Below are 19,647 nucleotides of genomic sequence, written 5' to 3' on the forward strand. Positions count from 1 at the left end.
TTCAGTTTTTAAGATGGGGGACTTGAGGGGATTGGGCTTGCGCCAACCAGGCAGAACTAGAAATCCAAAGTCACTTTTGAACATGGCTCTTGGAAATGTGAGTAGCTCTAACTTTTTGGAAAGTAACTCAAACACTTGGGACTATTAACAGTACCCATCACTTTGGTTCTAACAGGTCTGCCTCTGATATTTAGCTGCTAAAAATAGAGGTATGAATTGTTTAGGAAATATGCATGAGGGTATCTAATGTAGCATTGTTTCTAGTGGTCAATATCTGGAAATATAGTTCATGTCCATTGGTATCGAAATAGTTCAACAAATGATGGTATAGCTAAACTAGCAGTCGATGTCTCATTTGATTAACTATTAACTAGAGGCCTGGTGCACGAAATCATGCACAGGTATGGTCCCTAGGCCAAGGCTGTGATCAGGGCCATCTCGCTGCCACCCACCCCGGTTCCCCATTTGCCATCCGGCGATGGGAGCCTGATGGCTGGGGGAGGGACCGAGAGGTCGGCTATTGCTGCCTGCTCGCTGGCCCCACCCCTGCCGCGGGTCGCCCTCTGTGTGTGGGGCAACCGGCGGGGCGGGGCCCTTGGCCTGGCACCACCTGCATTCCTGGCCACCCACCCTGGTTCCCGTTTGCCATCGGCGATTGGAGCCTGTGGGCCTGGGGGAGGGACCAAGAGGTCGGCCATTCTGCCTGCTCACCAGTCCCACCCCCCACTGCCTCCTACCCCAGTTCCTCATTCGCCATCAGTGATGGGAGCCTGCCTTCCAGGGAAAGGGACTGAGAGGTGGTCAGTGCTCCTCATAGTGACTGGTTGAGCCGTCTTTCTGGTCATTCTGGTTCTGCTGTTATGGTCACTGGGCTTTTATTATATAGGATTATGAAGTTATTTTTAGAAAACAACAAATAAAAATGGCAAAACTCTTCTATTTGTGTGTTTTGTATAAAATTTTATTTTTAAAAACCTGCGTGGAGGGATATACATGCAGGTTATCTGAGGAGGGTGGGATGGGGATATTATGTATCTTAATTCATTTTTATTTTTAGCTTTATTACAATAAGTACATTTCACTCCTATAATTAAGAAAAATATTTAATGAAACAACAACCCCTTAAAATTAAAAGAAATATTACTAGTAGGTACCAGTTAATTTTGAAGGGGAACCCTTAAGGCAGTCAAAGCTCAAATTTTTTAGGCTTTGTAGATTAAATTCGGTAATAAAATTACTCCCAGACACACACAGGCACGAGTACAGACTGTGCAAAGATGGTTTCTATTTGTTCCTTGGTGCTCTGCAGCCCACGTATTAGTTGGTATGCACATAAAATGCAAGGTTGAATATAAAGGTATGGAAACGAGGGGCAGACTCAGGCCAGAGAGATGTTAAAAGTCTCTGTGATGAGTTTATATGGAAAAATGTTCTCCCCTCCTTCCTTGTCTCCTGAAACTCTACCAGCCGCTGGAGTTCTGAGCTCACCACGTGCTGCTGTGTGCTGAGACCCCAAAGCTCAGATCAGGAGCCCACGATAACCTTTGCTGCATTATGTAGATATTTTTCCTGCTTACCATCATCACTGTTGGCCTTTTATGGATTAAATCTCAGCACATTTTTTATGATGTCAGAACTCAAGTCTTTCTAGCGTGGCAGCAGTGAAATGGAGCTGTCAGAATCGGATAAAAATGATATGATGGCCCCTGAATCTCCACCTATTTCTTCAAATGGCCTCATGCTCATACTGAATATGGCGGGTGATAAAATAGGGTCCTGTGTGTCTCTAGACATGATAACCCTTTCAGAGGATGAATAGTCTTTTATGTCCATTGTATGGGTTTGCTGCGAGCCTGAAATGCCAGTGCCTCCTGATGGGTCAGGTCTTCCTGGAGCTGTTGCCCCCTCCATAGCATTGCTGTTAATATGGTTATGAGTGAAAAAAAAGCTGCTTTGATCTTAAAAGAACAATTAAAAAAATATTTACCCTGTGTGATTGGTTAACTGTGTGGGGAAAAGGTATCTTCTCAGCTTACACCATACAAAAGTCAGTTCCAGATGGATTAAAGAATTATGTACCCAAAGAAACTATAAACAGCTGGAAGAAAAAAATATGTTTGAATATGGGTAAGGACAGCTTTCCTGAGTAGAAACCATAACGAAAGAAACCATAAAAGGAAATTCTGGGGCTATATATAGATCAGATACTTTTATATTCCCCCTAAATCATAAATCAAAAATCTCATGCTTACAAAATCTGTACATTTTTGCATCATATATAACAATCTGTGTACTGTAAAGGGATTTATAAAGATGTGAACAGATCTTCAGCCTCATTAGTAATAAAAAATGCAAATTGAAATAAGCAAATATTATTTCTACCCATCGTAATATCAAATTAAGACAAGAAACTATCATTATCTTATGTCCAAAGTAAAGGGACTACTTTTAGCCAATTGGTGGGGCTACCTTTTTGAGGGTATTTCCAAGTGCGTATCAGGAATCCCTATGATCCAGTGGTCTGCTGACATAAATAACCTTGAACTACAGGTTTGTACACTGGCTGAGGATGTCAGGTACCTGGAAGATCTGAACCTGTCTTGTCTTGGTCGGGAGGTTTTCATTAACTTTATCTATTAGATATGGAAGGACCTAGAGACCCCCGTGGGTTCTGGCTGCCCCTGTCTGCACCCCGATTTTCTCTTGGTAATTGTGATCATTTTCATCCTGCAGAGTAACCTTCTTCATTCCCCCAAATTGAATTGTTGTGGCCTCTGGTGGAAACTTTCCTTCCTGGGAACCAGTCCAGCGGAGCTCAGGGTCATGGAAATGGGAAGAAAAATCCTGTGAGCGGGTTATTAGATGTAATCGTGACAGGCGGTCACTCCCTCTTCTACCCGTTGTTACCAGACCTCTGTTCGGACTGTGGAAGAGACAAAAGCCCTGCTTGCTGATTCAAAACATCCGCTTCATTGTTGTAAGCTAGAGCCCAGCTTTTCATTGTGTTTCCCAGTTGGCCCTGGGACTGAGTTGTCAGGAGGCCGTTTCTTCTTTTAGTCAAGCTGGGCTTTTCTAATGGGCTACTGGCGAGATGAGGGAATTTCATGGGCTGGAGCATGTTACCGTACTTCTTTTGCTATCAGTAAGTTCCTTGATCAGGTATCTATTTATGTTGAGTACCATGATAGTAAATGAGTTAGTTACTAACTAACTTACTTAGTGGTGCTAAGCCTCATGCAATGGAAGTTTCAAAAAAGACGTTTCTTTTGGAACCCTGTTGAATATATACATCTTTTAGGAATTTGATGAAATGTACAGATATCCCTCTGTGACTGTAGATATCTAATTTGTTACTGTTGTCACACATATGTACTTACAGTTTCATATATAAGATAATGTATTGCTTTAAAAAAGCAATAACAAAAATAAAATAATGTATTGCTTTAGGATTTTTTCGTTATTACATTTCATAAAATATACTTATTTCAACAGTCCACGTGCCCCTTTTTAAACTGCTTTATTGAAGTGTCACCACAGAGTTTGACATCAGTTCCTTGAGTTTGTTCTGTGTCACCTGACACAGTATTTCAGAGTATACCTTCTCGTTTTGCATTTAAATTGTCTCTGATATAGCACTTTTTACACCCCTGTATGATGCTTTCACTGAAAGTTCTTTTTTAATAGTAGACAGTTGTCTGAGGCACTTTTTTTGTTTATGTGTAATCTACACAATTTGATGTGATTATTTATTAAGTGGGTATGTATTTTATCCAGCACTCTTCATTCTTGTTCTGTTGTGGTGGGAAGGTGTGGCTGACTAGCCTAACTCACCTTCACCCGAAACTAGACGACTACTGTCTTCTTTCTTGAAGTCTCTCTACTGGGCAGCGTGGCTCCTTTTCTTGGTTTTCTTCATTCTTCACCAGTCGCTCATTCTCCATTTCTCTTGCTGGTCCTTTTTCATCTGTTGGCCTGTGTGGTAGTGGTTCCAAGGCCCAGTCCTGAGCCGTGTACTCCCCAGGTGATGCATTAATTCAGTGACCTTCAACAGCATCTGCTGCAGGAGCACTTTCACATTAATGCCAGCAGCCTGACTGTCCCTGGGAACTCAGACCTGCACATCAGCTGCCAACGCGACATCGGCATTGCTACATCTAATAATGGTTTTCCTGCCGCGGACTTGTTACTCTAGTGATCCTCTCCCATCTCGATCAGTGGCCACTCTGTCCTTCCTGTTGGTTAGCTGCATGGAGTTACTCTTGGTTTCTATCTTTTCTTTTCTTTTTTCTTTTCTTTTCTTTTCTTTTCTTTTCTTTTCTTTCCTTTTCCTTTCGTTTCTTTTCTGTCTCTCGTGTCCAACCAATAGCAAATCTAATTATTTATACCTTACAAAGACATCCAGTATCTCATCAATTCATATCCTTCCCACACTACCACCACAGTTTCTCACCGGAGCTGTGACAGTTGCTCTTAACTGGTCTTCCTGTGTTTCTATGGTCTGTTCTCACAGTCTCTAGAGTGCTGACTTTAACACAGATCAGACCAGGCCACTCCCCCCTATTCAGGGTAAAGTGCAAGGTTCTTACCACGGCCTGCAAGGTCTGACAAGGGCTAGAGCCTGGTTTGCTCTCTGATCTCCTTCACTGAGCTCCGGCCACAGAAGAACACACCACCCATGGCCTGGCCTTTGGGATATTGTATGTACCTCCCGACTGCCTGGAATGTGCGGCCCTCCCTTCAACACATTCCCGACCTCTGTTACAGGACATCCTGCCAGAGGGCCTGCTCTGACCTGTGACTAATTGTCTTACTCTCCTTTAATCTTTGCTATAAGGCTTATCATCACCTTAACTATTTCTTAGGTATTTATTTGTTAATTGCCTCTTTCTTCCCACTTGAATTTGCATTCCATGAGCTGAATACCCACCCACTGGAAAAATGCTCAGCACGCAGTAGACACTGCAAATACCCATGAAGTGAGTGAATGGGATGTCGTCATCCTTGCTGTCACTGAGCTCATTTTACGATAGGCGCTGCCCTGGTGTAGGTACTAGGGGGTGAGACAAGTACAGGACATGGCACATTTGGCCACGGAAGCATGGGGATGCAGTAGGTGGACATTCTAGAAGGCAGGGAGGGAAGCACAGAGGTGGATGTGTGTGGAGTGAGCATAAGGATTCCTTTAGAGATGGGATTAAGGAAAGTGTGGTCCAGTTAGTGGGAATGAATCCTGGGGGAACATGGGGGTGGGAGTAGATTGGGAAACACAGTCCTGGGGAGAAATGATCCTATTAAAGGCACTGGAGGCAAAAAAAGAAGGGATCTTATTTATTTGTGGTCTACTTGGGTTACTGTTCAGATTGTGGATCTTTTTAACTTGATACCCTTGTAGGACACCAGGAAATATCATGTGCAGTTTGGTTGTAGAGTAATTGTAAAGTGTTTATGGATACTACACTCAAATGTCCCCATATTTTATTCCTTTCGTAGACTGTGAATTCTTTTAGTAACTAATGTTGCCTTGTCAGTAAAGTGAATTTATTCTGTAGCTTGTGTAAACACATTCTTTAATGGGAGGCATTGGGGAGAGCATCCCAGAAGGAAGAAACGGAGCATCATTCTAGAGTTCGTTTCATATTGTTATGGAGCCCATCAGTCTTTTATTTCTCCCAGCAGAGCCAGTGAGCATGTTCGGATGTGTTAACAGCCTGTACTAGTGTTTGAAAACTGTTCGGGTAGCTTTTGCCTTAAAGATCTTTTAAACTATGCTAATTAAGCTGCACGTGATTAAATTTTGTCATAGATCATTTAAATTTTAGAGAAAAATATGACTCCTTATAGACAAGTGAGAATTTACTTTTCTATACTCTGCAAATTTTGGATTTCGCTTATGAAATAGTGGAGTCCTATTTCTTTGGTTTACTCATTAATCGAGGTTTTGTGGTCAGATTCTTTAAGCAGTACTGATATATTTCTGCTGATTTAGGCATATTTTCTCTGCAATGACCAATGTCATATACTTGTTAGAGTGCGGCTTGGGCTGTCATCTGCAACTAGAACAGAGGATGCTAACCGGCTTACATGGCACTTACGCCTTTTTAAAAAATATATATTTTATTGATTTTTTACAGAGAGGAAGGGAGAGGGATAGAGAGTTAGAAACATCGATGAGAGAGAAACACCGATCAGCTGCCTCCTGCACACACCCCACTGGGAATGTGCCCGAAACCAAGGTCCATGCCCTCGACCGGAATCGAACCCGGGACCCCCCAGTCCCCATGTCGATGCTCCATCCACCGAGCCAAACCGGCCAGGGCTGAAATAATTTTTTGTTTTGCAGAGAGTTAGAAACATCGATGAGAGAGAAACACCGATCAGCTGCCTCCTGCACACCCCTCACTGGGGACGTGCCTGCAACCAAGGCACACGCCCCTGACCGGAATTGAACCCGGGACCCTTCAGTCCGGCAGTCCGATTCTCCATTCACTGAGCCAAACTGGCCAGGCCTGCACTTACGACGTTTGATTTAGTTTTATCCTTATGTGTTCACACACAAGGCTCCAAATAATAATAAGCAGAAAGGCAGAACCATGAATAAATCTGCTGAGAGGGCCACAGAGATTCTAAGGGTTAAGGTTTCAGTACCCTTTACGTGTATTTATTACGTGTAAACTACCTCTTTGCAGTTGGCAGTGGGAGCTGGTTGGAAGTTCTCCCTGAGAAGTAGCAGTTGGCTGGGATGAGTGTGCGAACAGAGCTGGGAGATGGATGGCGGCCAGGGAGGCCAGCAAGAGGGCCATTGCACAGGGGCCTTTGCCGGATGCAGTCAGCGGGCTCTGTGCCTTTAGAGCAGTGGTTCTCAACCTGTGGGTCGCGACCCCCTTTGGGGTCCAACGACCCTTTCACAGGGGTTGCCTAAGACAATTGGAAAACACATATATAATTACATATGGTTTTTGTGATTAATCACTATGCTTTAATTATGTTCAATTTGTAACAATGAAATTGGAGGTCACCATAACATGAGGAACTGTATTAAAGGGGCACGACATTAGGAAGTTTGAGAACCACTGCTTTAGAGCATTGAGGGGAACGGGAAGACGACTGGTGGGTCCAGCAAAGGGGATGGATATGGGCCTAAAACTTGTAAACAGCATCCTGAGTATCTAGAACAGTGATGGCGAATCTTTAGAGCTCGGCGTGTCAGCATTTTGAAAAACCCTAATTTAACTCTGGTGCCGTGTCACATATAGAAATTTTTTGATATTTGCAACCATAGTAAAACACAGACTTATATTTTTGATATTTATTTTATATATTGAAATGCCACTTAACAAAGAAAAATCAACAAAAAAAATGAGTTCACGTGTCACCTCTGACATGCGTGTCATGGGTTCGCCATCACTGATCTAGAGTGATGGTCCAATATGACCCCGCGTTCTGGGGTGGACACGGTTGGTTCAGAAATTGATGTTGAAGAAGAAATAAGTGCATTAAAAGGCAGATATCATAAAACTGCTGGACAAAAGGACATATGAAACCTGGTGATGGAGCAAAACTCTTTCTTTGGATTTATGGACACGATTTACTAAAGGAACTGGAATTCATGCAATTGGCCCGAGGTTCCAAGCAAGTTGAATATGTTGAATACTGATGACAAAGTGCAGGCAACCTGTGGTTGGTTCTACTTTGAATCTTCAAAACTCCAAGAACCGTCTTCTGTCCAGATGCCTTTGTTTGCCTTTCACTGTCACCCGGGGAATGCGGTTTCTTTTCATGGGCCCAGGGCAGATGACGTCGTCAGGGCGCTGTCCTGTCATACCCTGGCGGAGATGCCAGTTGTCTGTCTGTCTTTCTGCATAAATGAGAGACTTTTTCTGAGACCAAAACGGGCTGCGCCTGACCTGTTGCTGCCAATCTGAATGTCAACACGATTGGGTCTGCCCGCCCCCTGGAGCCGGTGCCTCGGTGGCGGTATCTCCAGACAGATGCCATCAGCTCTCTTCTGCGAGGTGACCGGTCGCACTCTTCTGCTTGCAGGCTGGTGATGCACATCGAGAGGGACAGCAGGAAGACCTCCCCAGGCAAGGAGCGGCAGCCGAGCGGCAGCGAGTACCTGGCCAGGTGCCTGGACCTCCTCATCCGCCACATCGTGCGGGAAGTGCCGCGCCTCCTGGGTAAATCGCAGTCTCCTCCCGGGCCCCTCGCTGCTCACCTTGCCGGGACTTGATTTTTTTTTTATTCTCGCTGGTGTGTGATTGCAGGCGAGTGCAGTGCCACTCTGTCTTGAATGTGTAGTTTCAAGATCTCCACATGCCTTATCTCTCTTCCTGGTTATTTTGCATCAGAGAGGTGATGGAGGGAAGGGGCCGGCTAAAGGCTATGTTGGGGTGTCATCGATGGTAAATGGGTGGTTTTGAAAAATAAGTAAAAGAAAAGCATTTTACTTGCTCAAAATTGGACTTAGGCTCTTATCTTGGGTAGCCTTTCTTAAATTTCTCTCTGCTTAAGAAACTTACTCTCTTAGATGAGAACCACAGATTAATTTATTGTTAAAAGGACCTAGGAATGCATAACCATTAACATTTAATATTAATGGCTTTTGATATTAAAATTTAAAACTTTCTATAGTTTGAAAAATTAAAAAATATCTAATAATGATTTGCAAAAGATGTTTATTACAGCTAATCCCTTATTTCATTGTTATTTGCAAAAATTAAAATCTAAGGGGTGCTTACGTTTAGTTTAAATCCCATTCCATGCTTCTGCAGCAGATGTAGCGTGAAACCAGGAATGTGTAAATGCTAAATTGACCCCACCCATTATGGTAAAATATACTTAGACTCTGAAATTCATGATATGAGGTCGGAGTAATGGAAATACCTTCATGGCTGGACGATATGCCTCTGTCCCTCTTGCTGATACTTTGGGAGATGTTTTTGCCTGTTAATGACTGAAAATAGAGCATTTCAAAATTTATTTTGCATTGTCACCTTTCTTTAACCTTCAGTCTGAAGGCTTTGTGAGTCGAGTTTTTTACTACTAGACTCATTCTGTTCAGGAGATGATGATACGGTTCAGTTATCCACAACACAAGTTTTATTTACTATTGGGCTTATCATCCAATGACAAGTTTTATGAATTGACCTGTTTTTTATTTCCACCTATTCTATTATTAGAAATTGTGATCTATAATCTGTTCACTTATCTTTAATTTTTTTTTTCTGTTTACCAAAGTAATAGGCACTTATGCTTGAAATTTGGAAAACACACACAAAAGGAAGGAAAATTATTTCTAAGACTCCCCCCCCTCCCCCCACACACACCGTGCTATTTATAAACTCAGATTTCTAGGTGAGAGATTTAGAAGCCACAGCTTTCTGTTATAGTCTCAGTATTTGTAAGTAATCTCTCAGCTTCTCTCCACTCCATTTATATGGAGGTTCATTCCCTCAGCAGTCTTACTAGTTTTCCAGCCGTGACAGGTGGTCCCTGAGTATCCGTGACCTTCACCCCCGCAGGTGACATTCTCACCGCCCTGGCTAACGTGTCCGGTCGTAAACACCCGTCAACGGTTCAGGCGAAGCAGCTGAAGCTTTGTCTCCCCCTGATGCCCGTGGTGCTTCACCTCGTCACCTCCCAGGTATGATCTTATCCAGAGAAAAATAACATGACTGCGACTCCCTTCTTTTTTTAAAAAAAAAAAAGTTTTTATTTTTTTAAAATTTTTTAGAGAGAGAGGAAGGGAGAGGGAGAGAGAGATAGAAACATCAGTGATGAGAGAGAATCATTGATCAGCTGCCTCCTGCATGCCCCCTACTGGGGATCGAGCCCACACCCCTGGCATGTGCCCTGACGGGGAATTGAACCAGCAACCTCTTGGTTCATGGGTCGACTTTCAAATACTGAGCCGCTCTGGCGAGGCTCTGACTCACCTTCTTTGTAAACTAGAGCTGAGAAACGCCGACTCAGACAAAACATGTTCGTTTTTTTCCCCTTGTACATGACTTTCAGGATCTAATCTATGGAAACTCTCACCACGCAGGTATTTCGACCTCGAGTTGTAACGGAAGAGTTCCTTTTCAGTTATGGAACCATTCTTGTGAGTAACACTGAATTTTTCATGTCCCTAATAAAAATGTGGCTGTCTCTACTGTTGGTGGAATTTGGTGTCAGAATGAGATAATTTTAAAATTCTCGTGGCATTTATTTGTCTCTAGGGAGGCGACCTTTTTCTATTTTTATCTGTTGACTGTAATAAAATTTGACATTTGGAGAAAAATGCATTTTCTCCTGATAATGTATGTTGTTCACAGACAGCCCCAAGTAGGGTAAGTAAGTCCATAGCAAACACTTTTGTCCACTTTGGCATTACACATTCTGAGAAAATTTTAAATAATAAAACTGGTGGAAAGGGAATGCGGGGGATACATTGTCATTATTATTTGCATTGGTTTACCTTGCCCAATTATGTGCAGTCACTTTTTATGATGGCACTTCTCTAAGTTAAGCATAATTTAACCTTTTCTTTAATTTTGATGAGATGGGTAGCAATGAAAAACAAATCATTGTGCTCTCTTTCATTCCAGTTTTTGCTCATAAAAATAGTCCTTGTGTTCAGATTGTGGCCCATGAATTATATTATCTTTTGCCCTTGCCTGGCAGTTGCAGTACGTATCCTCCATAAAATGGGGAGCTTTTCAGAGGGATAGCTAAGACATTTGTCATGCAGCTCTTCCACTTTTGCTTTGATGTTTATTAAGAACACTGAACTGAGATTTTAAAAATGCTACAGAGGTGTCTGTTAAGTGAAGCAAACATATCAAGGTTATTGGTTTGTTTTTTTGGTTTTTTTTTTTGGTTTGTTTGTTTGTTTTGAATAAAAAAAGGATTGTCACCCACAAGTGAGAATAGAACTTTCTACCAGTGGTTCTCAACCTTCCTAATGCCGCGACCCTTTAATACAGTTCCTCATGTTGTGGTGACCCCCAACCATAAAATTATTTTCGTTACTACTTCATAACTGTAATTTCGCTACTGTTAGGAATTGTAATGTAAATGTCTGATATGCAGGATGTATTTTCAGGGGTCACGACCCACAGGTTGAGAACCACTGTAGGCTAGACGGTCCATCATAGGGTGAAGGATGGTTTGAAGCACAGATGTGGAGTGCAGGTCACTGATTTTAGTAAGAAGTGTGTGCAGGCAGTGCAGTGGGGTCCTTTTGTGCTCAGTTTCAAATCTTTATCACCCCGACGCCTTGAATCCAAATTCTACAAAGTACATAATTTTTGTTATACGCTCATTATTAGAACATTGTTTACCACCTTCTTTAATTTGCTCTTCAATCTGCTTCTATGTACAATATGGGTATCATTGTAACATGACTGTAATTCTGCATTTTGAATCCCATTGCACTCCATATCAATGCGTGGAAATAGTAATTTTGCTTGTGGAGCCCACCTTGGAGTATTTTGGCACAGTGTTTGTTTGGGACAGGTGTAACTGCCCCTGTGTTCATTCTCTTACTTTTTCTCAAGGGCAATACTTTTCTCTGCCTACATTTACTAAGTACACTGTAGTTTTCAAGAGAACTACCAAGTGTCTCCAACATAAAGGTCTTTATGGACTAACAGGAATTACATGGGTTTTAGGGGAGAACTCATCTGCTCCACGTAATTCAGAAACAAGGGAGGAGGCATAATGTGGAAAGGTCTCTTAACCTTCTCCCAGATGTGGGTGTACTCTGTGAGGGGTATTCTGTAGGGGCTTCTTTATGAAGGCCCTTTTAGGAATGGAAAATAACTTACCTGGGCCCTACCTGGTTTGGCTGTGGATAGAGTGTCACTGGTCTGCGGACTGAAGGGTCCCTGGTTCGATTCTGGTCAAGGGCACATGCCCAGGTTGTGGGCTCAGTTCCCAGTAGGGGGCATGCAGGAGGCAGCTGATCAGTGATTCTCTCTCATTGCTGATGTTTCTATCTCTTTCTCCCTCTCCCTTGTTCTCTGAAATCAATAAAAATATGTTAAAAAAAAGAAAGAAAATAACTTATTTGGTTCAAAGATAACTGTGATATTGGAACATTTTTATCAGTTTTTTCCCCCTTATAATGTCACTCAAATAGAGGGAGTTTAGGCCAATTAAATGGAAAAGGTCTTTGAGCTCTCCTCAGGACATTTTCCTAGATGGAATCTGGGCCAGTCCCAGAATTCTTTTGTTATTGTTCTTATCACATCTGTTATCTGGCCTTAGCTGTGTGTTGGCACTGATGAAATACTAGTAAAAGAGAGAGAAGTATTAACTCAAATTAAAGACCTGGATTTTGTTATCCACACAGTTCTGTGCACATGAGTCATTGAGGTTGGATGTTGCTTCTATGAGTTAATTCCTAATCTATCCAGAAGATGCCAAAGATTGTAAACCATTATCAAGGCAATAGTGACCTACTGATACCATGAGGCACAGTCTACTCCTGTGTCTCAGAGCCCCTTAGAAATTCACAGTGCTGGTGAGCAAACTACTGCCTCTTGAGTTTTCTGCTTTAAGAGTATTCTTTTTAATTTTGTTTAAACAAAAGTCTCCTAAACTTGTTTGAGAGGCTTTGTTTTTGTTTCGTTTGGGCTGCACAGCTGTAAATGTCTGTAGCCCAGTCCATAGAATGACTTTGTGGAAGTATTCTGAGCACAGTGCGTCCCTGTCTTGGTGTCATGTTCCATTCATGTGTAGTAGATACTTAGCATGATGTTCGGGAAACCTTCCTGGTCTATCTGTCAATAAATACCATTTTCTGTATTTTTCAAGATTTATCTGGTTGAGTAGCTACTGTATGTACTATGGCAGGTCTATTATCTTTTCATATTTTAAAAATATGCCTTAATTTGAAGTATTCAAACTTGGTCCACCTTTAGTAACTATCCAGTAGCACAACTTGCTGCCAAGAACTTTCTAGACTTCTGCTACAGCAGCTCTGCAGGGGCTGTTGGCCTGCCTCTGGTGGGCGTGGAGACGGCAGTCAAGGTTGGTGTGATTTCCGCTCATTAAAAGGGTCCTAAAGGAGCAGGCTAGAGGGGGCTTTGGAATTGTGCTTCCCATTGGCTTCCATTTCTGTACTGGTACCAGCACATGGTTTGCCTCTTTGATCTGTGGACATTTTTATTTTTTAGGTAGAAAAATTTAGGATACTTCTTATATATGGAGGCATGAGTATAGGAATTAACCTCCCCCTGCCCCCAAGTAAAACAAAGTTTTGATCTTCTTATATTTAAAAGAGGCTAGTATTTGGGGAAAAAATCGGCAAGATACTTGTAAACCATTATTAAGTTTTCAAAGGCTCCAGGCAAAAGAGGGCTATACAGCTGCTAATTGTTCTTTTCAGTTCTTATTGACAGAAGCAGTGTGTCATCATACTTGTTTTCCTCTTCAGTAAAACAAAGAACCTAAGGACACTGTTAGCAGTAAAGTATATGGCGGGTGCGATGGGGAAATTCCATGGTGAATACTGTCATTTTCTGGGCCTCCATTGAATTGGGCTGGGAAACAGGAAGTGATGACATTGAGGAAATATGTTCGGGAACTCATGGTGTGTACTAACCTAAGTTCACTGTGCTTCTCTTGTCCTTTTGAAGATGCTCTTGATTAATGAGCTGAGGAAGAGAACTTTGCTGTGTTGTTCTTAAGTTCTGGCCTCACTAGTTGATAAAAGCGTCATGGTTGTGTGGTGGTTATAGTTTTCTACAGAAAGGCATCACAATTCAAATTTTCAAATAAAAGAGGAGAAAGAAATGATAACATTATTTTGATAGATTTTCATGCAAGAATATAATTACGAACTCCGTCATTCATGAATCTTTATGTACCCTGGCACTGAGATAGTTATTCTAAGAAAAGACATACTTCCTGCCTTCTGCAGATTCTTATTTGAAATAGATTCTGCAGATTCTTATTTTAAGCGGATGTTGCTTTGTTGATTGATTTTTTTACTTCAGTTGCAGTAAATAAAGCAGAGAGAGTGCAATCTTATATTTGAAAAAAATATATAATTATTCATTGCCAAGCAAATGTTCTTGTTATGAGTTTTTTCTCCTTTTTCTACAAACCTTGAATTCATATTCTCAGTTTGCTACAGGAACTTATTTTCAGCTTCTTCGCAGTGTAGCACTAAATGATATTGAATAGCACCGCCTGCCCTGGAGCCATAGCTTTCCATTTTTCCCTTTAGATGCGGCCGTGTTCTGCCCTGCACTCCTTCCCCCAAGGAGCCCATCTGTGGGGAGGCGTTCATCCTTTTAGCTCCTCTGCTAAAACCCCCAGCTTTGAAACTTGCACCATCAGAAGGTAGCCTGCGTTACCCCTGTGCTGTGACACAGACTTCATGGTCATTGCCCCTCATTCCTCAGAATCTTCCTTCATTGGGCCACTGCCAGTCTCTCCGTGCTGCTCCTAGTACCACTCTTAGAGAATTGGATATCCCTACGGAGTGCCCTTCCAACACAGCCTCTGAGCTCCTCCGCCACCTTCTTGCCTTTCCCTCCACAGCTGCCTACACCCGTGAACTTACTTGCAGCATCACACTGGCCTTCGCTCCTAATTTTCAGTGCCTCTGTTCCCCCTCTCCCACAGCCCTTTCATTCCTCTGCGACTTCAGTTGGTCTTTCCACTCTTCATCCTGCCCTCTGATGGCCCAACAGCTGCCTTTGGTCTTTACTCAACTTAGGGTTCCCTAGAGTTCCAGCCCCCTTCCCTGCCCTGGATTCACTTGTACCTCCCTTCCCTCCGTTTTCTCCATTGCCCTCCTCTGGCAGAGCCTGATCCTGGTTCGACTCAGTTCTCTATGTATCCACCCCTGCTCTGAGGGGCTACATATAGCTAGAGAAGAACAGCATGTGCGTAGCTGGTCTCACTTTAAACTCATGACTGCTCGTCTCAGGGGCACCTTCTGCAGACTGGGGGGTGCATCTAGCTCACATTCCTGTTTTGTGTACCTGCACGCTCACCTACATGACCCTTAACAAGTTCCCCCTTCCCTTGAATCTCCAGTGCCTCCTACTCTGTCCTCACTCTCACCTGCGTCATTCCCATCACACTGAGAAGGAAGAAGAAACATATCAAGACATTAAAATTGGTAAATCAATGAGGCATTAAGTGGGGACTTAAAAAATCAAACAGGGAGGCATAAGGAAGAAAAGAAGCTAAAAGAAGTCACAGAACTCCGATTGACATTTAGAAAGAAAAAGTGAATACACAGGCACGGTTAGAAAATTCCAGCAGTGCGGACAGGCAGACAGTGAGAACACGCCACCCTTCCCCAAAGGGAACCTCTTACCTTCACTCTTGCAGGTTGTCCTTTCTGGACTTACCTTGCTATTGAATTCATTCCAACGTTAAGTCTCATCGATAGTGATTGGGATGTTTAAGAATGATCATAGTGAATAATGTATATATACTGATTCAGATGATCATATTTTATAACAGTGATTATGGTGTTCATAATTCGTGTATAGTATTCAATGCCTGCCATGAGTTATTTCACTAAGAATGGTAGGTGATTTGGGGGGCAATTGTTATCTATGTTTTATTTCAGAGTTATTTTGAAAAATCCCCACTTACTAGTATTTTTATTTTTCAGAGTCATATTAAGTCGATAGAGCATGAGTTATTTCACTAAGAATGGTAAGTGGTTTGGGGGGCAATTGTTATCTATGTTTTAGTTCAGAGTTATTTTGAAATCCCCACTTACTAGTATTTTTTATTTTTCAGAGTCATATTAAGTCGATAGACTCAGGAGAAACTAACATAGAAGGAGCCATAGGTGAGTAGGCACCATAGGGACATTTTACATCCTTGACTGAGGTACTTTGATATTGTGATTTTGAGCATGTAAACAAACACCGGTAATAATCCCCTGTATTTCTAGGACTGATGGCATCGGAAGAATTTATCAAGATCACGTTGTCGGCTTTTGAAGCAATAATACAGTATCCTGTTTTACTGAAGGACTATTGCTCTACGGTCAGTCCTGGCAGCTTTTAAAAAATAGGCTTTTTCATTTACTTCGGAGTTCTGCATATTGTAGAAATCTGAGTATGTGCGTATATCATAATTTATTTACTTTTGAAAGCCATTTAAGTTTGAGTATCCAGGTTTGTTTTGCTCCTCAGTTACATAAGTAATGGGCAGCACACCTTACATATAGACAAAAACAAAAGGCCCAGATCATTTGAGTTGTTTAAATTTAAACACTCGTTACGTACAAATATGTTTTAGTTTTATGTCTATGGAGGAAATAAAATGAATCATATACATTTTCTTCAATTTCGTAAGTCTTTTGTTTGCATTCCTAGGAGTTATATTTATTTCCCTCAAATATCCACTCAAATATCACATCCTAAATTATTGTGAATAGATATTTGAAGTGAGGACTGGAGAATACAGTTTTTCCCATAGGAAAGCCTCTCCTCACATAATTGGCATAACTATTGCTCTTGAGAAAACATGAAATCTGTTTTCTCTCTTTTTTAAAAATATGTTTCTATTGATTTCAGAGAGGAAGGAAGAGGGAGAGAGATAGAAACATCGAGAATGGGAATCATTGATCGGCCACTTCCTGCATGCTCCCTACTGGGATTGAGCCCACAACCCAGGCATGTGCCCTGACCAGGAATCAAACCATGGCCTCCAGGTTCATTGATCAACGCTCAACCACTGAGCATGCTGGCCTGGCTTTTTAAAATCTTTATTGTTGAAAGTATTACAAATGTCCCTTTTTGCCCCCATTGATCTTTGTCCCCTTTTAAGACTTTTTGGAGGGGAAGGCCTTTGGTTTTCTTAGCTAAATGTGAACCTGCTTTTATTTATTCTGCTTAGGATTCTCTGTGCCTCTTAGATCTGGATTGTCCTTTTTCATAATTTCTGGAAAATTCTCAGTTATCATCTCTGCTTATTCTCTCTTTTTTTGCTCTGTCTTCTTCAGCTACTCAGATCACGTGTACACTAAACTTTCTCACTATATTTTTGATATATTCCATCATTTTTCTCTTTTAGGGTTATATTCTGGATAATTTTGTTTATATTTTGGCTAATTCTATTTCTGTCTTCCATGTCCAGTGTGGTTCTAAATATAGCCATTGAGTTTTTAATTTTGGTTATTTTTCATGTGTAGAAGTTTTGTTATCATTAGAAATTCTGCTTATCTGTTTTTTTTCAATCTACTATATTTTTTATAATTTTTTCCCTCTACATATTTCCTAGTCTGTGATTGATGTATTCACATTTGTTGGATGTAGTTGTTTTACACTATTTGTGATAATTCCAATATCAGAAGACTGCGGTGCGCTGTGGTGTCTGTCAGATCTTGTTTGTGTCCACATCAGCTTGTGTTCTTGGAGGCCGTCTTTACATCCACTGCTTGTTGGCCATGACCTCCCCGAAGCCGTGGGTGGTGTTCCCTCCTCCAAGAGGCTTCAGGCTTGTCCGGGCTCTGTCAGTCAGGGCTCCTTAGACACAGGTCCTTTGCACCCCTTTTGCAAGTCCCTGAGACTATGGTCTGAGATCCTAACTTCCTAGGGCAGCCTTCTCAGCCTGGCTTTCCTTATCAGTGGTCAGCAAACTGCGGCTCGCGAGCCACACGCGGCTCTTTGGCCCTTGAGTGTGGCTCTTCCACAAAATACCGACTTCTACGCACGGGCCACGAAGTTTCAATCGCACTTTACATGCGCGCCCACAGTTTGCCGACCACTGCCTTATCTGAACGGAATCTCCACTCCTCAGTGCCCGGCCCAGGGGAGGAACTCACAGAACTCCGCATGCGGGGAAGACCTGGACTCAGCCCTCCCTCTCCCGCCCCAGCAAGCCTTCCTGGAGCCCTGTGTTTGCACTACTGGGAAGTGCCTCCAGGGCAGGCTATACCTGGTGCTAAGATGATTGGGTACAAATGCTCATACTGAGAGTTGAGTTCAGCTGAGCTCTCTGGGTAAAGGTTTCATTCAGAAACTGGTCTGAAAGTTCCCCCATTGTCTTTTCAGATCTTCCATATTTTTAAGGTTTTGTTCTTTTATATTTTATCTGGCATTTTTAAATTGTGTTCAGTGAGAAAGTTAATCCAAATAATACTGTTAGCAGAAACCCTGTTTGTTGCGATCACTTTCTGAGTAATGATTTCTCAGTCTTCCATTGAGATAGTGTTTGCTTAAGTGTTTCTTATTGATTGTTTCCTTTAATGAGCAATAACCCAATGGAGAATTTTTGTGATCTAGTAGTTCCAAATACCTGTACTTACATTTAAATAGACATTCAGTAGTTTCTTTTCTAATCATGAGATGCTATCATAATAATCCTTGAAACTACGGCGTGTATTATGATAGGAATGGTGTCATTGCAACTCATGGGCTTCATAAAAGAATCTTTAATGCTGTGACTCATGGGAGATCCTCTGCCACTTCAGGAGCATGACTGGGGTACATGAAATTGACAATTCAGCTTCCCAAGGAGCATAACATTGTTTGAAATGTTACACACACTATGTTCAAGGCCGCTGATCAATACTTACTATATGGAAGTGGATGCATGCATTTAATTCTCGCCGAGCACAAGTGCTTAACTGAAATTTTCCCAGAGTTCACACTACTTAGTGTCTCAGCGATGGAAATCATCAGTATGGCCTACAGAGCAGTTAGAAATACCATAACGATTTGATTTGTTCCATTCATGGGGTTTCCAAAATATGTTATGATAGCAATGGGAAAAATAAAGGTGATTCTTTATTAGAAAATTCTGGTAATAATATACATAAGGCCTAAAATATATAATATATTTCAGTTCATTTAACTTAAAACAATAAACTAAACCATAATATCCTTTTTTTTTTATAAAGAACCTGCCATTTTGTAAATTTTTAAGTCTTTGGGGGTGAAATCAAGATGTCAGCATCCCCGTTTTCCTTTTGGAGGCTCTAAGGCAGTGGTTCTCAACCTTCCTAATGCCACGACCCTTTAATACAGTTCCTCATGTGGTGGTGACCCCCACTTTCATTGTTACAAATTCAACATAATTAAAGCATAGTGATTAATCACAAAAACAATATGTAGTTATATATGTGTTTTCCAATGGTCTTAGGCGACCCCTGTGAAAGGGTCGTGCGACCCCTGTGAAAGGGTCGTTCGACCCCCCAAAGGGGTTGCAACCCACAGGTTGAGAACCACTGGCTTATGTGAATGTTCAAAAGCTCAACAGTGACAGAGCTTGGTTTAGCTCTTCCGGAGGAATGAGGAGAGCAGATATGTACTCATTATTAATGGCTTCATTACTGTGATCATTTTGGTGCTCAGAGCATAGCAGATTTGGTCTAGCTGGCTCGTGTGTCCTTGTGATAAAGGACATGATTTTTTGAGCTACTCTGTACTTTCTGGCACAACACGGTATTTTTGGCTCAGCTTGTAACTTACCCTGGCCTGGCCCTGGAATCAGTGTTTTCTCTGAGGAGCCCTTTCCCTTTGGTGGGAAATGGAGTAGAGACCATACTCAGGGAACTAAGGTGCTATTTCCTGAGATGTCTTAGCTTCTAGGCCCTTTCACATTTATTGTCTTATAGTTCTGAGACATAGCTGGGAAATGTATATACATCTATGAACACACACATGTAACCCACTCATA

General features: G+C 41.9%; 1 protein-coding gene across 1 annotated transcript in view; it reads left to right on the forward strand.

Annotated features, from left to right (window-relative positions):
- Nucleotides 1-19,647, forward strand: part of ULK4 (unc-51 like kinase 4) — a 284,250-nt gene that overhangs the window by 73,543 nt on the left and 191,060 nt on the right. The window contains exons 23-27 of the mRNA XM_015568398.1: nucleotides 8,041-8,177; nucleotides 9,522-9,643; nucleotides 10,046-10,102; nucleotides 15,757-15,808; nucleotides 15,914-16,008. Of these exons, the coding sequence (XP_015423884.1) occupies nucleotides 8,041-8,177; nucleotides 9,522-9,643; nucleotides 10,046-10,102; nucleotides 15,757-15,808; nucleotides 15,914-16,008 (463 nt within the window). The remainder of the gene's footprint in view (nucleotides 1-8,040; nucleotides 8,178-9,521; nucleotides 9,644-10,045; nucleotides 10,103-15,756; nucleotides 15,809-15,913; nucleotides 16,009-19,647) is intronic.

Source organism: Myotis davidii, unplaced genomic scaffold (assembly GCF_000327345.1).
Source record: "Myotis davidii unplaced genomic scaffold, ASM32734v1 scaffold663, whole genome shotgun sequence".
In the NCBI taxonomy this organism is placed as follows: domain Eukaryota; kingdom Metazoa; phylum Chordata; class Mammalia; order Chiroptera; family Vespertilionidae; genus Myotis; species Myotis davidii.